The sequence below is a fragment of the Meles meles genome, chromosome 13 (assembly GCF_922984935.1).
Source record: "Meles meles chromosome 13, mMelMel3.1 paternal haplotype, whole genome shotgun sequence".
NCBI classification, from domain to species: domain Eukaryota; kingdom Metazoa; phylum Chordata; class Mammalia; order Carnivora; family Mustelidae; genus Meles; species Meles meles.
The window spans coordinates 9168133-9189842 of NC_060078.1; the positions used below are offsets into that span (position 1 = coordinate 9168133).

The following is a 21710-nucleotide window of genomic DNA, read 5'->3' on the forward strand; positions in this document are numbered from 1 at the left end:
TAGTTATAATAGCAGTTGAGATTTATCTAATGCTTATTATTTTTCAGACACTTAAACAATTATGCCAACAACTTACATATGTTAATTCACATAATCCTCTCAGGAGCCGTGGTCCTCTTTGTCTTATTTCTACCTTAAATATGAGAAAAGGGATACCCAGAGAGGTAAAGAAACTTGCCCTAACCTGAACAGCTAATAATTGGGAGCATCAGGATGTGAAGCAGGCCCCCTGTGTCTTCAGGCTATGTTCTTAATCACCACACCACTCTCCCTTAAATTTAGGAAGCAAAACCTTTAGCTGTGGCAATTAGATAAGAATATATGTATGAATTAGCGTAACTCCTTTATCATTTCTGGGAAAATAACTCAATGGATTAGTCAGTTATTTTTCTGTAAAATAATAGTATTAGTAGCAGCTAGAATTTCATTTTCCTCCTTTGGCCAAATTACAATGAAAAAGGAAGGTAAAGGATTACAAGAGTCACTTTAAACAACAGACATGCTTTCTGTTAATTTTAATTCATAGTTATTGTATGCATCTATATTTGTGCATTGTAATGGCAACAGAAAATAAGAGAAAACAACAATCCTTGTCTTTAAGGCTTGCAGTTTGGTTTGAACAAGGCAATAAATGCATGAATAAGAGGTCCATGTACTGTGGTAGGGATCCCGCCAATATCTCCGTGCTGTGCCTAAAATTGACAGTTTGATTATTTTGATTTTGTAAAACCGCAGTATAGTTTTCTTTTGGGTCCTGAATTCGTTGATCATGCCATCTGCATTTACTGTATCTAATCCGTCTGTTTAAACGATGTCAAAGACAACTTAGTACAGATGATTTGGTATTCATGCTGCATCGTTTTGTACTTTCTGTCTCAATGTATTTGAATCCTGATAACCTTTTCTTAATGTTTTCCATGTCTCAGAGTTGTCATGATGAGGAAGATGATGATGGGGAAGAAGAAGTGAAGAGTTTTGAAGTAAGATGGATCTTTCTAGATTTGTCTTCTTTTCTACTTTGGAACATTGTTTCATAGCTTATAACTGACATTTATGTTTCTTGCTTCATGGCTTATCGCAGCTTATTGTGTCAAGGAACTGCATGTCAGAAGCTGGATGGACAAATCTGAGTCCTAACATTTGCTAAAGTTAAGACCAAGGAATGTAGACTAATGAAATAATCAAATAAAACCCATATGTGCAGAATGAGTGTCCCTGAGAACTCTCAGAGATGAGAGTGCTTCAAACCGTTCTCATCTCAGTGAAACGAAATTTCCAGTGGACATAGAAGGAAAATATTTATTGACAAGCAACATGACATCGAGGTTTTAATTAAACCCTTGGTTGGCTATTTTCTTCTGAATTGAAGAAGTCTTAAAGATCTGGCCTCTTGTGAATTCAACCCAAATAGGTCACTCATTCCCTGTACATATGTACAGACGGTGGCACATTATGCCATTTGCTTGCATGAGGTAGGAGTGCATATATTTCTAGGACTGTGTTCTATTGTACGATTGTTGCAGATGTTCTCAGCGCCTAAATACCCAGAAAATTAGAAATACTGCTCTGTGCTAATTAGCCAGAAGGAAAGGAACTATTATTTGACCCCATTTGTTTAGATTTTACTTTTGCTTTCTATGAAGAAAAGAGTTGTTGCTGACTGCCACTTTTCTCCCTTTTTTCTTTTTTTCTTTGTCTTTTTTTTTTTTTAGAATTTTCAAAAAGAAGTGGAAAGAAATAGATTACTTTTTTTTTTCTATTATATATCTGGATTTTGAGCTAGAAGTCTGGAAATCTGTTAGTAACCAGCAGTCAGTCCTTAATGACAGTGGTCCCACTGAAAGGTACAGATTGAGGGGGGACATAGAGTAGGACTCCTTCCAGGACCAATTTGATATGGCATCTCTGCAGCATTGAAATCAATGCATAGAAAGTATAAAAGCTAGTCTGAGAACAACCTATGCCTATTGCTGAGAAAAGAAAAGCCATAAGATTAATTTCCTATGTGACACTATAATCTTTTCTAATGTATATGTATCCTATTCTCAAGACCGTCTTTATTGATAAGAAACTGAGGTAAATTAGAATGAGCTCTGAGCAGCAAGTAATACTGTGTTTTCTGAAGTGCACACCATTTATGGTCTACCAGTTGTCTTCCGAGCAATTGTTTATTGCTATTTTGCTTCTTGTCCTCATCCTTCCTTAAGGCCACAGGATCCCAACGCAGCAAGGTAAAACTATATATATGTGTGTATTTGTCCGGGTCTGAGTTTCGGTTTCTTGTGACATTTACCTTTGTTAGACCCAACATCTTGGATTCTTTTGTAATAAAAGGTCTTGCAATCTTTCTACGAGTTTGTAGCTCCCATGCAATTGGTCTCTTCAGTACCCCTTCCTAGACACAGGTTTATTCTTCTTGGAGTTTAAATGACTCATAATTTGAAATTTCATCCTACGTGTGAACTCTGGGCTGCATGCTATGCTCAGGTAAAAAGGGACCAGCCCTTTAGCTGACTCACTCTTAGCTCGGGACCTAGCAGGACTGCATTCTGGCCTCATCCCCTCTTGATGCTTATAAAATACAAGTCTTGTTTCTCGACAAAAGACCTGATAAATGGCATCACTAGTGAGATTGGGAAGAAGTCTACTTTCCCTGTGTGTTAGTAATATCTCCATTTAGTAATTAGAGACGATGTTGATGTTGATGTCAGCATTTCATTACAGAAGAACTTGATGATTATTTCTATCTCTTAGTATATTTTGAATAGCTAAGCACTTGGAACATTTGCTGAAAGAAAAAAACATTTTTTCGAGCATCAAAAATTTTTTTTCTTTGATAGGAACCTATTAAGCTTACAATTTATTTTCATGAGACTAATTCTTAGGAAAATTGACCAGAACATCCCAGAGGAGAAAAATATCCATCATGGCTTTAGTTTAAAAAAAAAAAAGTCCTGTTAAACTGAATTTAGAATGTCATGAAGAATCTATTTAGAAGAAACAAATGATAATATTTTAACTTAGTCTTATATTTGGAGGAATATATTATTATTCTTACACTATGATCCTTACAAATTTAAAAATTTGAATTCATACAGCTATCAGCTTACAGCTCTAGTAGATGGGTATAATAGTTAATGTCATATAATAGACATAACAATAATATTTTCTTGGCTTAAATCATAGGTAATAATGAATATGATACTAAGTTGATATTTATGCTCTTATCGCTAATTATCTCAAATAGAATTTGGATTATTGAGGGTCAAAAATATGAAGGGACCTCCTAACAGTAGCCAAAGATTTGATGTCCTGGCACCAAAATGTGTGCCCCAAGCGTGAATTGATATCTGTGGGATAAGGGTAGATAAGGAAAGTCAGAATCAGAAGGCATTGCTGGTTAAGAAAACCATCTTCCTCGGAAAGAGGAATGTAGTTTCAGGGGAGTCTAAAAAGCAAATCCAGTTTGGTAAATAGGGTCAAATTTGGCGACATTAGAGAAGTTCCAATTCAGAAAGAAGTCTAGGAATGGCTAATGGAATCAGTTTTTAGCATCTAGGATTCATGTCAGAGTGAAGTCAAGAAATCAGGTGAGGATATGGAGCCTGGAGCCTGACCTGAGAAAACAGGCTATATGTCCCGGATTTAGAATGGTGGGCAAGACATTCACACAGTGGTGAAGCCTGGCAATTAATCTCAGGAAGGAGACTAGAAACCAGCAAGTATAACCATCCCCCATGAAACAGGATTTTGAAGTTTCTTATGATTGCTACTTATGGGCATTACACCGTAGACGAGATAGGGGAATTTGCACTTCTTAACCAGATATTTTACTGAATTTCCATGTGATTTGGGACTATGACTTACTGTGTATGCCTAATTTGTGTAGCATGCTACTTTCCACAAAATATGTGTTCTGTGAGTAAGCAATAGAACCTGAGACCAAGTTGAGACACCTGTGAAGATACTCTTGTCTGAGGTTGACTCTGTGATACCAACAAAGACACTGAAAATTTGACCAGACAACTGGATTATTACTTAGTCTTTATAAATTGAGTAACATACCAGGTCTTTGAGTTGAAGTTTCTGATTGTTTAATATCATTTAAAGATAGTCTCATAGTGGAATTTTTCATCTAAGGTATAATAGATCTTAGAGGTTATCTGGCAGTTTCAAGAATTCTTAAATTATGTTAAATAAATTTGGGGATAACATAAAGCATGTGATAACTGAATTTTATTTCTATAACTGACTGATTACTAATAGTTGCTGTACTTTTTGCTTAAATTCTTTATCTGTAAGTATTCAGTGACAATTTGGAGAAGGAAGTAGGCATTTTTAAAAAGGGGCATTATAATTTCCTTGAGGGAAGAAACAAAGCTTAAGAAACATGAAACACAGGATGTGGGGACTAGAATGCTGAGTATTTGCTAGCTCTTTTCTTATTTCCATCACATCGATGTTTTACTGATAGGATTCTGCTAAAACTTGCAAAGAGATTTAACTTGGTAATTTAATTCCCTGCTTCATCAATAATATATGTAAATATTCTGTCTCTACAACTATTTATTTAAAAACTTTATCGCTTATTTAGTTAAGTATATATGACTTTTTAGATTTGGGACTATGCCAATACTAAAACTACAAAAAGGACTGTTAAATCCTATAAAAAGGTTAGGAGTAACTGAAAGGGAAGAAATATCTTAGCAGTGACTCAAAATGTTCATTACTACAGTTGAGCGCATTGTACAGCTTTGAATTTTTATAAGCCAAAGCAGAGAATAATAACAACAAATTGATAATGTTGCAAGTCAAATAACTTCACTTTTCTGAGCAGCGTGGGTTTTTCCTCACTTAAATTCACAAATAGATTGGGTCCCAGAACAAACCACATTTTTAAACTATGATTTTTGCAAAATACGCACAAACATTCCCCAGACAGTTTCTTCTTCTCTCCTGCCGTTCTCTAAAATCTGAGTGTGTGGCGTTAAATGCTAATTCAACAGAAGCATTTCTGTGGACTATTATGGTACTGTAATATAGATTTATTACTTAATAAAAAACCAAAATTAATGATAGTGGAGCTTAAATAAACCAGAGGAATGGGGCACTGACTTGCCTTCTAGACCATCTTTCTCAAATATTAGGCAAGTTGCATTATCCTTTGGCAAATGCCCAATTTCTAATTCACAGATGAATGCTCTGCATGTCCCTGAGGTCCTGTTATTCTGTACCGTTGATTAAAGAGAATAGCATGTGCCTTAATACTAAAATGCCTATGGCAGTGTTGACATTCTGTAGTAAGACTCAGGAAACCAACTTATGTTCTCTCCCAGATGGGCCTCAGGCATAACTAAAATGACATCATACCCGCTAAAGTATTCAGACCAATACCTAGCTCGTATTCCAAACTGTGCATCACCAAATATGGAAGAATCAATTTAGGCCCCAGTGCATTGAGGTCTGATGTTATAATAGCTCTACCCCATGACAAAACCATCTTTGTCTGGCCCCTCCAGTGGTCCAGTTTTGAACAGAACTCCATTCCTCGGCAATCCTGCAGCAACGAATTTGCTGCAAGATGTACCATCTCCACAGCTGTGTAATTTGATCTTTGAATGGGTTTATTTAGTTCTGTTCGTGGGAGCAAAGCAATTTAAATGAGAAGGGCTCCCTGAATCTTACCAAAGACAACCCGTTTATATAAAAATAAATAAAAGATACAGCTATGGATATAGAACATTGAAGCAATGATTCCTTTTATCAGGTACACTTAATAGTTATTTAGTTTCTGTTACAGAAACACTGTGGTATCCACAATTGGGACGAAAGTGCTGAGTTGCTTGTTACGCTACTGTTGAATGGTAGAGGGGGAGGGAGAAGGAATTTTGATGGCCACTGTTCTCATACCTCTTGCCGAAAGCTGCTAACTGCATTGTTATATACTGAAATTATCGGCCTCAAGTAATACCCTCATGTCTTAGCCCAGGCTCCTTAGAAAATAGAGCAAAGAGATTCTGTGCTGACGCTTTATTGGGGTTGGGGCGCTGATAGAATCCCAGAGGAGTAAGAGTGAGGGGGTAAAAGAGAGCAGATTATCTAAGGAAGGAGGGAGAGCCAATACAAGGTAGTGCGTTCCTGAGCTGACCGTGCCTTTTCAACATGGTGTCAGATGGCCGTAGAAAAACCACATATATGCACCGGGGAACAGTGCCTCCTAGGGAAGAAGGATGAGCACTGGTTCTGTCCCACCTCCTTTCTTTCTCTGGTCAGAGGGACTTAGTTTCTTCATACTTCCTGTTTTTAAGCAGATTTTCCATGCGCCACCTGGGGAAGCCAAAGGCAGCTGGGTCCAGCCTACCCAGTGTTCAGGCACTGCAGTCTCTGCATATGGAGCCTCCTTAGTGGGTGGTAGAGATGATAGGAGCCAGCTTTTATAACCGTACTCTGAGAAAGGCAGGTTGCCAAGTGTTGGAGAGAAGGGGCATGTGGGGTGTGATGGAGTCCTGGTCTTGGCATGAGGAAAATTCCCAGAAAGCACAGTCCCCTAGATCATATATGGTAATTCATGCATAGTGGCTGCATGCACATAAATAGCAAACTGTATAGAACATACACCTAACCATCTGGTTATGCATTTCTGAGGCACAGGATAGTAGAACATTGTATGCTATTATTTAAAAAATAATCTCGGGCGCCTGGGTGGCTCAGTGGGTTAACCTCTGCCTTCGGCTCAGGTCATGATCTCAGGGTCCTGGGATCGAGCCCCGCATCAGGCTCCCTGCTCAGCGGGAAGCCTGCTTCCCCTCCTCTCTCTGTGCCTGCCTCTCTGCCTACTTGTGATCTCTGTCAAATAAATAAATAAAATCTTTAAAAAAAATGATTTCAGTTGGCAATAATTAGTCCCATAATGCTTGACTGCATTATATATATAACAGATGGAATACAGCAGAATCGTTCAGAGCATAGGTGTTTGAACGAACCACCTGTGTTTGAATGCCGGTTCCACCACCTACCTGTGCAATCTCAAGCCTCAATTTTCCTATTTATAAAATGGAGCTAATTATAGTATCTATTTCATGTGGTGAGGATTAGATTAGTTAATATGTATAATACACTCAGAGCATTGGCTGTCATATAACAAACTCTCTAGGTATTTACTGTTATTATTACTTTTAATCAATTTTACCTTCCTACTAAAATCAAACCAGAAAATCCCTTGGGAAAACTTTCACGAGAGAGTGAACACGGAACTACACAGGACAGGAGACCTGGAATCTCATTTGGGTGCTGACGAGGTGGCCTTGAGTGGGTCACATTTAAATTACTCTGTGCCTCGGTTTTTTCCTTCTTTGAACTAAAAGCTTTGACCTGGATGTTCTCAGGGGTCATACTCATCTTTAAAAGTGTCTACTTTGCTGTTCACGAGTAAGTTCTTTTTATTTTTCAGGGCAATTTCTTTCTCTTTTTTTTTTTAAAGATTTTATTTATTTGACAGACAGAGATCACAAGTAGGCAGAGAGTCAGGCAGAGAGAGAGGAGGAAGCAGGCTCCCTGCCGCGCAGAGAGCCCGATGCGGGGCTCGATCCCAGGACCCTGGGATCATGACCTGAGCCGAAGGCAGAGGCTTTAACCCACTGAGCCACCCAGGTGCCAGGGAAATTTCTTAATGCTCCTAAATGGATGAATATTAATAGAAGCATGCAAATTTTGGGTATTTTTTTTCTTCCAATCTTTTGTGGAAGAGTGAAAAAGGAAATAAACTTCATTTTATTTACACTAGTTGAGTCACAATAGAAATGCTTTGTAGACACTAGCCTAGCTTCTGTACATATATATGTATCTCTACCTTTTTTTAGTTTGGTGTTTAAAGTATTACACGGTTATACATGATAGAGTAAGATATAAAAGGAAAATGTGTTGAGGGATGAGAGGAGTTTGGGGACACCAACTGGAGCCTTCCAAGAATGAAACCAATCCCTTAGACTCTTGCTAATTAGTGGGAATTTGTCAGCACTACCGATCCCAAGCTTTCTAGGAGCGTGCATCAAGTCACATAAATTTCAGTTTACTCTATCAGTGTAATAAACACGTCTTCTTGTTTGGGAGAAACAGGAATTCCTGAGGATCTCTGTGAGGAGGACAACATGTCCTATAACCTGCAGCAATTCAGTAGAGGTAATAATCGAGAATTTGTGCAATAAAGTCCAGATGTCCAGGTGACATCTGAGGATGGCTGAGCAGAGGATAAGTATTAGGAATCTAGAAGAATGAAAATGCTATGTTCCCATAAGACAGTCTCCAGAAAAATCCGTCTCTGAGCCGAGCCGGGAATTGGCGGGAATTGGAGACTGTATCGAGTACTTAAAGAGCTCACGCAGCTGTATCTCGAGGGTCACTCTGGGGTAGGACCAGTAATCGTGTGTGAAAACTTAAAATTATAAACACTGAAACAGCTAGTACTGAGAGAACTCAAAATCCACATAATGACTTGCCATGATCTGCTCTATGGTAAAATTTATTCTAACTTCTCTTTCTCCCATAAGTTATTCCAACATTTTGGCACCTTCCTGATCCAACCATATCTTCATATTAGTAGAGGTCATCAACCTTATTGTTCTCATTCTTTTGTCCGGCTACGCCAGTAGCGTTTTCTTTCTGTATTCAAGGCAGTGTTCAGTGCTTTTAAGACTTAAACAAACAAATAGGTAAATGAAAGCTGTTCTAAATCACCTTTGTGCTCAGAATAAACCCCATTCCCTCCAATGATAACTTGGTGTAACTTTGCTAATTCGATGCCTTCTGATTTGATAGTTGCTCATTTTCCCTCTCCTACTTTATAGCTTGTTTGCGTTCGTGATGCAGTATAAATTTTGTCAACAGGCCCCTGAAATAGAAAACCATTTGAACGCAGCTAGGTTTTATTGTTTCGGCATAGTGCTAATTAGTCTAAATATGGTGAATCCAAGGGAAACAATATGTTAACAAGCGTGGAAGTATAAATGATGAATAAGTAAGCCAAAGTCACACTACCCAGTACATCCAAAGTTCAGAGCCTCCAACACATCAACCGGACTGCACTTTTTCTGCTTTGTCCTCTCCGATTGTCTATTAGTTAAACTTCAGGATTGAACCAAAGTTTGCTTTGGGTCAAAACGTATTTCCTTCCTTCCCTCCCTCTCTCCTTCGCTCTCTTTCTTTCTTTCTTGTTTTTTTGTGGGTTTTTGTTGTTGTTGTTGTTGTTGTTAAAGAACGAGCACTAGAAACTATGCCTATCCTACTGAAAAATAGAACTCTGGGAGATTATACTATTCAGTATTTAGCAACAAAGACAATGGGTAATCAAGGTACAGACAGTAAATTAATTGAGCTTTAAAATTGCATAATTTGAGAACTATTGTTCACATGTGTATAATTCTTGACTCTTTGACCATGTACCAAAAACAAACTAGATGTTCCCCACTTTAGTAGCTTTGTATCCCTTCAAATGAAAAGTTAACATTTTAATTTCAGATGAATTGTATATACTACATGATATCACATTATTTAGTTCTGTTATTCATTCATCAAGTTTTCTTGGACACCAATTTTGTGCAGGGAACTTTACTGCATATATACTTATGGTTAAAACAAGCAAACAAAACCTCTGAAGACCCTGTCCTCATGGTGACTTACTTATAGAAAAGTCCATATACATTCATTTAATCTTAAAAAAATTATGAATTTGAGGGACCATCCATTTTTAAACAAAGTTATAATCTTAAGAGTTTTCCTAGCACTCCTAGTCAGTTCTTCATGAATGTGGCCCATCTACAGTATCAGAAACTAGAATACCGAACAAAATTAATTGAAACGGACAATATGACTCTTATGTATATTTTTATTTTCCCTTAGTCTGACCAAATTATTAGTACCATTTCACTGCCGTTCGCTTTTGTCCTCCTGGCTATCCAATCAAATCTCCTATATTTCCATTTTTTTTCTTACAATGTCGAGACTCAACATTACCTCGTAGGTAATGACTACATTTAAGATGCCAAATCAGAAGGATATTTAAGATCGACTTACTGAGAAATTATGGAAAGTATTTTTTAAAAGAGTTCGGTTGTTGGAGATTTCTGTTCACTTAGAGGTAGCTTCCACACGCAGCTGAAGAGAAAAACATTATGAAAACCTTTTCAGCAGTTACTGAAGGCTTGGAAACTCAAGGGAAAACAGCAAGCCCACTGGGCTCATGCAGTGTTGGGCACAGAGTGAGCTGTGAGGTACCAGTTGCCCCAAATGCCCACGTCACTGAGGAGGGTCCAACAAAAACAGGGTACAAGTTTTGCTGTCAAAAAAGCTGCTCTTGATTAAAATATCGTTCGTCTCTATTGTAGGGATAAACTATTTTCTCCATCAAGAAGGAGGGGCAATTGTATTTTTTTTTTTTTTATTTCAGTATTTTTCCTCATACAAAACAAATTGTTGAAGAACTGAAAGGATTTTTTTTTTTCTTCAGGTCTTCTACTCCCTTGCCGCCCCTCCCCCCATCCAATGCTAACCGTGAGGCACCCTGGGGGAGAAGAATGAAAGAATATTAGCAATTTTATTATGACCTTCAGTCATACTAAAAGCAATCATGATGTAGAATACTTCCCATTCAATGTCTGCAATTTGATCCTAGGTCTGATTTATTACCACCACTGACCTCGAAAAGACTTGTAACAGTGTTATAAGGAAAACAGCTGATCTTTCCTGGTTGTTCTTGGTGATCAGAACTTTAAGCCTAAGAGAAAATTGAAATTCTGGAGCTCCTTCCCCCACCCCAACCTTTTTTGTAACCTTAGAATCATTGAAAGACTGAACTTCAAGAAGAGGTATAATGTTTATTTAAGACCCTTTGGCACTTTAGGTAGAATCTGGGATGGGGCAGAAACCCTGCTTTAAAAGGTCCTTCCAAAGTGCTATTTCCCCAGGTAAAATACTTTAAAAATATCTCTCTTCAGTTTTCTTAGAAAAGCTAATCTGCAGTAAATTGGAAATTAAAGAATTTTCTTTCTTTTCACATAATCCAACATTTTATTGTCTGTAAACTTTCTGGTTTAGCTTTCAAAGTTTTATTTTATTACAATGTGATAAAATCTCCAATAGAGAGATTGAATTGCGTGCCCAGAAGCACTTCTCCAAGGACAAAATACCGGAAAGAAATAATATTAAATATCTTCTGAGGAGAAAGCTTCCAACTCAGTATGACAAAGAAGAAATTCAACCGAGAGGTCAACCTGATCCCTTGTTATGAAGTATGGGTTTCCTGCTTCTAGATCAGATCTTTTTTAGTTATTTTTTAGTTTTTTAGTTTTTTTTTCTTTCAGATGAGTCTCATTGTCTCCCCTGAAGTATTTATTATTATTGAAATTCAGATGCTGTGTGAGAAAAATGAGGGTGATCTCCGCCCAGGGAGTTTATTTTTTAAAGAAGGCAGTTTGATACGCTATCTCTCCATCCTCCTGACATTCATCCTTCAGGCATGATTTCAGTTACCGAGGAGAGTAGTGGGGTCTAGAATGTCCTGTACAAGTTGTTCTAGCAGAGCTTTGAGCTGGCCCACCTACTTTTGAAGCACAAAAGGCAAAGGGTTTTGGGGTCTGTTTGTTTGTTTTTCCTCAGGAATCAATGACATGCTGCCATCTGTCTTCTTCTCTGGGTTTCCCGAGGACTATCTTCGAATGTTCTATTGGGTCAAAAGAAGAATTAGTCTTTCCGACTCCCTTGCCTCTTTAGTTGCTGAAGATGAGAGGGCAGTTCCTTAGCCAATAATTTTTTTAAATCTCTGTCTTCCTGAAAACGTTTTCCACGAGAGGAATTTGGTTACAAAGAGGAAGTGCCGAGTTCGTATGTAGCTCTGGCCACGGGAGGAAAGTGAAAGATTGTTGGGTCTAAAAGGAGGGATCAAATGTTGCTGACCAGTTCAAAAGCACACCTGAAGAGCAGGCGAAAGGGTCTTCTTTCAGTTTTTCTGAAACTGTGTTGTAATGACAGTATGGTTTTGTGTGTCCGTGTGGTTTTGTTTTCGTTTTGTTCTTGACGCTGCAGGAAGAGGTTTAAACATGAAGGCAAACCTTTTAGATGTTAGCATGGCTACAACAAAGCAAAGCTGCCTTTTTTTTTTTTTTTTCTTTTCTCTGCTTCCATTTAGACCTATCACATAATTTAAGAAAAAAAAAAAATAAAACTTTAACCACAGGAGCTCTAACTATAGTGTGAAAAAAAACCCTGATCAATTTTGTTTTCGCAGCACGATATTATCAAAGATTTAAGAAACAAATTTGCCAGCCTCGGCGAGAACTCTCTGGTAACAGCATAAATGTCTGTGTTGGTTGCTTTTGATTTGAAGGTTTCTTTTTTCATTTGTTTGAGCCCATTTCTTCCCCCCTCCCCCTTTTAGTTTACTTTCTTTTTCATATTCTGTAACTAGCAAGCCTTCATTTTTTAAACCTCTTCCATCTTCCTGTGTCTATTTTTCGTACTTTGGATGGAAAGTTTATGGCAGCAAAGCTGTCCCTCTGGCTCCTTCTGCTGCCGCTCTTCCTGCTCTTGGGTCACATATGTTTTGGCCGTTGTGTTTATGGACATGATACTAATTGACTGTTTCATGTCCCATTGACTAAGCTTCTCTACCACGCCATTTGATGGACTCGCTGTCCTAGGGCTCTATGCAACTTTCATTTTGCAACTTGTACTGCTTAGTTCCGTCTCAATTCTCCAGTGAACTGGATAGCTCAAGTGAATGATCCTACCAGTCTTGAACTTGCTGTGCCTTTATATTTTATTTTTATTTTCTTCTGTATGTTTTCAGTGGTAGTTTAAGTGGAAAAGAACAAACCCCAGCCATTTGCACTGACGGCCCCATGCAGTATCGTTTGTTACCACCCGAGAATACAAAATATAAAGGCACATTGCTTCTTTTATTCTTGGGGGGTGACTGGGGAGATCTGTGTCATGAGTCCACTACTTCGTTGAAGCCTACCTTTTGATTCATATCAGCTTTCAATTTTGTTTAAACTCCAACACGTCTCCGTGAATGTTTTTCTGTCATTTAGTGATACCTTGCAACTCGAGCCATTTGCTGAGCAGTATCAAGTTATGGCCATGGCATGGGAGATGATTGAAACGTAACAAACTCATGCACAAACGTATAATTCAGAAAGTGCAAGTTTCAATGACGAAGTACAGTACTTTGAAACTGTGATACAGGCTTTGGACTAATCAAACAATTACAATTGAGAAAATCCATCCTGATAAGCCAGTACCAAAAGCATATCAAGAAAAATATAAAGGGCAAAAACCAAGAGTTGAATATTGTTAACATCTGTTGAATAACATTGTTGGTGTTGAAATGGTCCATATGTTGTCATAGAGCCCATACATGAAGAGATGACTAAAAATATGGTTTATAGAAAGCTGCCGTGCTTAATGACAGCCACAACATAAACGGTTGGGATTTGTGTTCAGGAAAAAGAAATGGAAAAGCAAAAGCTACTCTACCAACAAGCCAGGCTCCACGACCGCGGGGCAGCTGAGATGGTGCTGCAGACCATCAGCGCCAGCAAAGGTGAGGCTTGCTGCTCTCCTCAGACTTCTTTATTCCCCGGGAGCACCTCGATTTAAATTCTGCTGATTTAGTTAGTCCCTGAGTCTCTTGTTCATCACGAGGCTAGGTGACTTCGGAAATGCAGGCTCTCGTTAACCCAGTCCAACATTATTGGGTTTTTTTCTCCCTTCAGAGTCATTGAAAGATTTATTTCTGTTCTTTAAGATTTAGAAATTATATCTTGATCCGAGCCTAACAAGCCATATAAATCAGGGATGGGTGAACGTTTTCTGTAAGAGGCCAGATAGTAAATGTTTTTGGCTTTGCTGGCCATGGGTCTCTGTCACATCCCTTCAACACTGCCATGGTAGTTAGGGGAGCCACTACAGACAATATGTAAACAAACTGTGTGGCTGAGTTCCAATAAAACTTTATTTACAAAAATGTGTGACAGGCTGGACTTGACCCTGTAGTCCATAATTTTCAAACCCTTGATGTAAAAGTTTAGACTTTTTAAGTGATCCCTTTTTAACAATTAAAATACTATTGTATGTTTCAGTGCCAGCCAAGGGCATTTTTCTTACATTAGCAATATCTTCTTTGTGAAATATTTTTCCTATAATTTGCAGTGGGGTGGAGAAATGACAGTTATACATTCTGTTATTAAGCACCCCTCTCCCAGATTTCTAAGATATTTTGATCTCTATTATTGTTTCTATTTTTTCTATATTCTAAGATAAGTAGAGGTGAATAATGCAAAAATAAAATATATTCAATGATATATAATGTAACTCGTTAGATTTAAAATTTTGTCATTATTGGGATGCCTGTCTAGCTCAGTCAGAAGAGCATGCAACTCTTGATCTGAGGGTCATGAGTTCGAGCCCCATGTTAGGTGTAGAAATTACTAAAATAAATAAATAGACTTAAAATTTTGTCATTATTATTTGAATGCCTTAACATTGTGACCAGTCATCCTAATAAAGCAATACTATAAACATTGTAAGATAAAGGTGCTGAAATAAAAATGATAAAAGTTATTTAAATGTAATATTGAGTGGAGAGGGAGAGAAATTTTGAAATCTTCGGTAGCTCTTATTCAACTATTATTTTAATATACATGATTAGTTTTGAATCTTTATAACTTTAGATCTCAGTATTTCAGAATCAGTTGTTGAGGGGGTATAGCTCAGGGGCAGAGCATTTGACTGCAGAATCAATTGTTGCTTTTTTTTTTTAATTTTTTAGGAGATTTTATTAGAAAGTACACTCACAAGCGAGAGGGAGGGGCAGAGGGAAAAGGAGAGAAAGAATCTGAGGCAGACTCTGTACCAGCATGGGGTCCCATCTCACAACCCTGAGATCATGATCTGAGCTGAAATCAAGAGTTGGATTTTTAACCAACTGAGCCACCCAGGCACCCCTCTTCTTCTTCTTCTTTTTTTTTTTTAATGTTCTCATATAGTTTCAATTCCTAGATACATTACACAGAATTTAGTAAGAACATTGATGGCAAAATATACACTATTACTCTTGAAATGTTTTTTGGTAAGTCAGTCAGTCTGTCCTCCATCGTTATGCAGATTTGCAGGGGAGTGATCATTCTAAAAGTGTGCCTTTTGAGACAGAGGTCGTTCACGCACAGGTGAAATGATATAAGGAATGCTATTTTTTATATTTTTCAGGGGACACGGGACCAATGGTAGCTGCGACTTTGAAACTTGGAATTGCTATCTTAAATGGGGGGAACTCCACAGTGCAGCAGGTAATGTCTTTAAGCCGTCCCCGTAATGTAGCCTTCGTACAGATGGACCATATGGCCATCCCTTGGTTTTAGTCCCTGTTTCGGTCCTCCTGGAAGAACTATTAGTTGGAAAATTTTTCATTTTCTGTGGGGGAAAAAAAAAGCCTTTATGTGGTGGCCATCTCGCCCCAGGACTCAGACATCTAGGTCGCACGCTGCCATGCGGGGCACGAACACTCTTGAGGAATCTGAAGTCCCATCAGATGTGTCATCTGTGAAGTTTGCATTTCATGTGACTAAGCGTAAACTGGTTTGCTTTAATAGTGGAGAAAAGTAAGTGTTCTTAGCTCAGGAGCCTAGTTTGGCAACATCTCTCTCATATTTTCCTGTATTGCCTTCTGTATGAGAAAGAACAGTTTATGAACATGAAGCTAATAACCGTTGTGTCTTGGTAAGTTTTGGAGAGGCAGGGAAAGGGCTACCCTGAGGGGAGGAAAGGAAGCTAGTGAAAACCTTGGGATATTTGACATCAGGTTGCTGTGTGCTCCCAAAACACCACAGTGGACAAAGCCCTGAGTACGTTCCTAGAAGATCTTTGATTCTAAGAAAAACAGAATTTTTGAAGATTGCCTTTGGGTTGGTGAAGATTTGGACTAGGTTAAGTTAGCAACCAAGAATAGCTGAAAAACTCATCTTTACATTTTTCTTAAATTGCGTGCCTCTTTTTCTGTAAATAAAATTGTGACATTTGCAGACTGGATTGGTACATACGTCTAATTTAAGCCAGGGTGCCTAACTTTTTCTTTTTAATGCCTCTGATTGTTTAGTGAAGCATCTGGACTCCTCTTGGTGTCATGTTTTTAAATTGCGAAGGGAAATCGCGCAGGTTTGCAAAAGAAACCACACCTAGTGAAATGTGGTTATTCATATATTATAAACAGGTTTTTGATAAAGTAAGTTGTGTTCCTTTATGAATTGTTAAATGAAAGATCTGGTACTTGGTCTAATTATTGAGAAGAAATGATTAGCCTAAGTATTTTTAAGTCACTTCAACAATGACTATGATGTGATATGAAGATCTCTGGAATTTCTACTGGTGACAGTATCAGAGTTTGTGTTTGTTGCTTCTATTAGTAATCAAAAGGAATGCTAAGTTTCTGTTAGAACTAAATGAAAATAATGATGTCTTTTTCCCCACCCAATTTACAGATGTCCTTTTTTGATTTCCATAGCAAATGACTACCTGACTCAAATTAAAAGAAAGGAAAACTGAAGAAAGCCTACCTACTCTCTATAATAGCACAAAATAATTTCCCTTTATGTTTTACTTCAAAAGTCCTAAATTAGGTAGCAGATAGATTCCGAAATCCTTGGAGCTAAATGGAGCCATGAGAGATCATGTAATACAGGAACTTGTCTATCCAGGCTTTTCTTTTTTCTGTAAACCTTCAGCTACATATCCTACCCCCTCCCTTTAACTCTGAGCCATATTCCTTGTTTTAAACTTCCCGTGATTAATAAGTGCTTCATGTTTTATTAGACCAGGAACTTAGCACACTCCCCTCAAAACGGCCAGGTGTTTGTGTGTATCGTGGTGTGTACATATTTGTGTGTGTGTATACATGTGAGATGTGCATATGCACGTCTGTGTATATATGTGTTTGTGTGTTGCATGTGTATGTGTATGTACATTACGTGTGTGTGTACTGTGTGCGTGTGCATACACACACAACTTCTACGTATTTAGTACCTTACATTACCTTTCACTCAAATTTCTAGAAACCAAATTACTACCAAAATGCTGACCGTTTTAGCTCAGCCCTCCTTGAGACAGCACTGATAACAGGAATTATTCACCTCCATTCAAGACTTGGAGAAAAGCAGTGTCTTTCTTTTCTTCAAACCTTTGGTGTGCCTTCTGTCATTTTGTCATCTTGTGTGTGCTTCTCGTTTGAAACTTCCGACACGTGCCATCCACATTCAAGGCAACTGTTTCACTGTAATTTGTGATAACAAGCTAAGAAGGTAGAGCTATATGCCCTGCTTTTGCATTTTTTACTTTTGTGTTTAATCAGAATTTAAACCACAGAATCTGGACATCATTCTGACAACAGAGAAGAAAAATGTAATTGTCAAACAATTCCTACCATTCCTTGGGTTTAGAGACCATGATGATGGGAACTAAATTTCTGTCTATGCCAGCATACAGTTGCCAGCATTATCTGGGTTTAAGGACCTCACTTTAGTGTGGAAATCTATGACGAGCATCTGGGTGGGCCTTCTTCCTAGGAAGCTTGAACTAAAAATCTGAATCTTCACATACTTAAAGAGTGACTAGAAGAGAGTTATGAGTGATTTTTCCCTGGATAGTCCTGGTGCTTATGATATTTACGTTCCTTGTTCCAAGCCAACCCTTTTATTGACTTTGAAATCTATAGCCATCGTGCCTTGACACACTCATCTCTATTTCTTGTTAAAGTTGTGGTCATATTTGTATGCACTGAGTGTTTTTCGTCTTTATTCCAGCATAGAGAGCATGTTTTTGTTGTTTCTTATTTAACATAGAATAAGATTTGTGTTCAGTGGCCCTGTGGTTTATATATTTACTGCAGAAAATGCTTGACTACCTCAAGGAGAAAAAGGATGTGGGCTTCTTTCAGAGTCTGGCTGGCCTGATGCAGTCATGTAGGTAAGCACACACCTCCCTTGTTTTGGTTCTACTCGGTGGGTTGTATCTTTCAAAGTTTTTGTTTTACTTTGCTGACACTAATGATACAGAGGATATTTTTTAATGATTAAGTACACATTAAAGTGGGACAATAGAGGTTGTCTTATTTTCTGTCTTATTGTTAGCTGTTAGTAATGTCTTAATCATTAACTTACTCAGTGTTAATGATGTCTTATAATAGTCTTCCCTGTGTTTAAATTGGGACCTTAGGGAACTAATGTGTATTCTGCATACTTGAAAATGAGCAGTGTATGAATTTTAAAAGAGGAAAAGGAAGATTCTGATGAGTTTTATTTTGGAGCTTGTAGACCATTTCTCATTTTCCCTAAATAAATGATCCATAACCAACTAATTTATGATAATCATTGTCTATTTTTTACAGTATTTAAAATCATTCAGACACATTTGACAAAGGAATCTGACAGATACTTAATGTAATAAGCTATTCTAGCTGGAAAAACATGATTATTATAATTATATTTCAGTGTGCCTGTTAACTGTAATGTACACCCAAAGTTGAAACCCATTAATGCCTTATGTTTGCCTTTCACATGGATCATTTCAGTGCAGACCCTGGGGAGAAACTGGGCTGCCACTAGGAAAGTATGATTGGTAGACATTGAATTGGGGTATGTCTTCACCGTATGTTAATATTTGGTTTGCGTTTCATGATACATGACTTGTAGACACTTGCTCTCCTGAAGAAAGAAGATTTTCTATTAGTCCTCTCAATGTCTTTCTCCCTGTTATTGTAGTGTCCTCGACCTAAATGCATTCGAGAGACAAAACAAAGCTGAAGGCCTTGGAATGGTGACCGAAGAAGGATCAGGTATTGATCACTTACATTAAAAGGATCACCTGCCCCCCTCCTTACCTGAAATGAGTCGATCACCAATTACCATTCTGAGTACAGAGAGATACAAGGTTATTTTTAAATGGCCCAAATGCTTCTGTGATTCATTTAAAAGTTCATTATTACATACTCACTCAGGTCACACCCAAAACTCAACCTTCCCTATTGGCCATTAACACCTTTTTGTTCCAGACCTACTGTAAGTTGCCATTCCCCTAGTTGGGTAGTAGATCAAGGTCCCTTATTAGAGAATTATCTGTAAAATTATAAAGCAGATGGATGAACCACATCAGAGAATGTTTGACTTCTTGTGGCTAATCTGGCAAATTGCCAAACTCTCAGATTCTCTGTCTCCTTAAAATAGGGATGGTTTGAGAGACCCTTCCATTAACCATTATTCTGTCTCCTCCCTTTTAGCACAGATATGTCATACATCCATATGTCTTTGCAAGTCCAAATTTGATGAAAAAAATTAAGATAGAGTCATTTTTAATGTTTAAATAATCGATCACTTAATTTACATGTGCAGCAATAGAATGGCTCACATAATCTTAGAGTTTGTCTCTAATAGATGTGTGTATACACTAGAAAATTTAACACATTTAAAGCAGAAATACTATTGCTGCACTTGCATTTCAGTACTTATTAAGTACTTATTAAGAAAAATAATCTTCAGTATTTTTTTTTGTCTTGATTTGCTTTTATTCTTTTGTGTTTGACTTTTTTCAGTTGATTTAGTTTCAGTAAGGCCTTGTGTGTTTATCTGTTTTCGTTTGCTTGGTCTTGTTTGGAGTGGTCATCTTATCAATGTATTAGTTTTGGAACATTGGATCTTCGATAAAACTAATCTTGTTTCAAAAAATAAATTTTCTCCCATCTGCCATTTGCAGTCTGAAATACCTTCCTGAAATATTTTCAAATTAACTAATCTCTCTAATTATTTCTGTATATTTTTCTTCTTGTAATAGGTAAAAGAATGAGCTGCATGTTTCTTACTGCTCTTGAAAAATTTTCATTTATGTATGTTGTAATGCTGCTACTACTAATGCCACTTTGTTTTCGGCTTGACATATGAATGTATGGATTCAGCCATCCGCCATCAGCCCCACAGCTACCTAATTGTGTTAGTTACCTTTAAGAAAAATTGCCAGCAGCCCTCTGAACTTACTTAAATTTTCCGAAATGAATATCCAGCCAAATCTCTTCATTATTAAGGGTTGTGTCAACAGTTATATAACACCCGGCCAGAGGGCCCCATCTCGAGAACTCAGAGTCCTTACAAATCTCAGAGCCCATTACCTGCCTGCCTCTAGGGTCTCCTGGAAGCCCTGGGCATTTTCCTTTAGCTGTAAAGTGCCTGAAAATGAATGAATTCTCTCTCCAAAGTCTGACTTCCCTGTATTGGAATTAGAAATCAATTTCATTTTCCCCTACAGTTATTACTTAATGTTCCAGAGGCAGTCCCATTAATCATTCTTCATATCATATCATTGTTCATATCGGCTCCCATGTGGTGGTCCCTGGCAGGCTTAGCTTACTGGGTCTCCTGTCCTTTGTCAGCCAGATACGGATTGGAATAACTTTCCTGAGTCCTAAATCAGAAATCACTTGGTGAGAATGACCATTCCGATGTGAGAATTAGTCACATCTCTCAATACAAAATTGATTTGATTGGTTTATTCTTTTTCAACACACAAATAATTGCCCAAACTGATTAACACTTTTTCTATTTTACTTCCTTACAAACAGCAAGACAAAACCAACATTTCAACTTCTTTTTTTTTCTCATTTCCTTTTCTTTCAACCGTAAATGTACTTTCCTCCCTTCCTCAGTCATCACACATGAGCGTGGTAATTATTACAAATGATCTGCCTTTTCTTTATTTGCTCCTTCATTTGTCTTTAGCTTTGTGTATAGTCTTAATAGTGACAGTTTTTTTGTGCATTTTTTCCTTTTATAGACTGTTTAATGAATAGATTATTTCATTTCCATCATTATGCATCCTTTTATTTTAAAACTCATATACCAAGCTTTCCTTATTTTTTTCTTTCCATGAGGATGTGCAGTTATTAACATATTAGACATGGAGGGGCAAGAAGCATTTCAGTTACATTTTTTGGATTTGTTTTGTTCCATTTCTTTCATTTTGAAAAAAATTCTGGTGGACCCAGTGTTTGCAACCGTTGTGTAAATGAATGAATCATAGATGTGTGCCGTAGTCTCCCTGTGGCGTTTCTGTCTTGGACACACTGTGGCTTTATGGCTGCACCAGTGGGTGCACGGGAAAATCAGTGGTTATCGGGGCGGTGGGGGGCTGTGACTGGCTGCGTCTCCTCTTGGCCAGGGGGCTCTGCCAGTTGCTTTCCAAATATTGAGAGATCTGCGGTTTTTACTCTATTCCCTTGAAAACATCACACATTAAAGACCTTCTTAACATAAAAACTGTTTTTCATCCTTCAGACTGAATTCGAAGAGCAGTGGCAACAGTTGCAAACTAATGTAGTAACACAGATAGTAGTTTCTAAAAGACGTGATATGCTGTGGTAATAAACAAGGGATGAGATTTCTGAAAAGTACCTAATACATCAGCAAGGCTTTAGAGATCAGATTGTGCTCTCTGAATATTCGGTCTTACCTTTATCAAGAGGCCGATTGAGAAAACAATGATAATTCAGTTGTTCTACGAATAATATACTACTTCCCAAATTGAGAACCCCTAGAGCAACTCTGCCTTTTGGCACATTTTTAAAAAATTTCTGTGACATGTCTATTCTTTTGTTTAAGGTCTACAGAAGTTACGAAAAGTTTGTA

The 21710-nt window shown here is 37.7% G+C and overlaps 1 protein-coding gene across 12 annotated transcripts in view; it reads left to right on the plus strand.

Moving 5' to 3' along the window:
* Nucleotides 1–21710, plus strand: part of RYR2 (ryanodine receptor 2) — a 749188-nt gene that overhangs the window by 656726 nt on the left and 70752 nt on the right. For 5 of the 12 annotated variants that reach the window (XM_046026812.1, XM_046026816.1, XM_046026815.1 and 2 more), the window contains 7 exons: nucleotides 927–980; nucleotides 2208–2231; nucleotides 13495–13594; nucleotides 15259–15338; nucleotides 17930–18006; nucleotides 18801–18874; nucleotides 20732–20749. In XM_046026812.1, coding sequence (XP_045882768.1) covers nucleotides 927–980; nucleotides 2208–2231; nucleotides 13495–13594; nucleotides 15259–15338; nucleotides 17930–18006; nucleotides 18801–18874; nucleotides 20732–20749 — 427 coding nt within the window. The remainder of the gene's footprint in view (nucleotides 1–926; nucleotides 981–2207; nucleotides 2232–13494; nucleotides 13595–15258; nucleotides 15339–17929; nucleotides 18007–18800; nucleotides 18875–20731; nucleotides 20750–21710) is intronic. The other 7 variants (XM_046026814.1, XM_046026819.1, XM_046026823.1 and 4 more) reach the window with 3 other exon arrangements.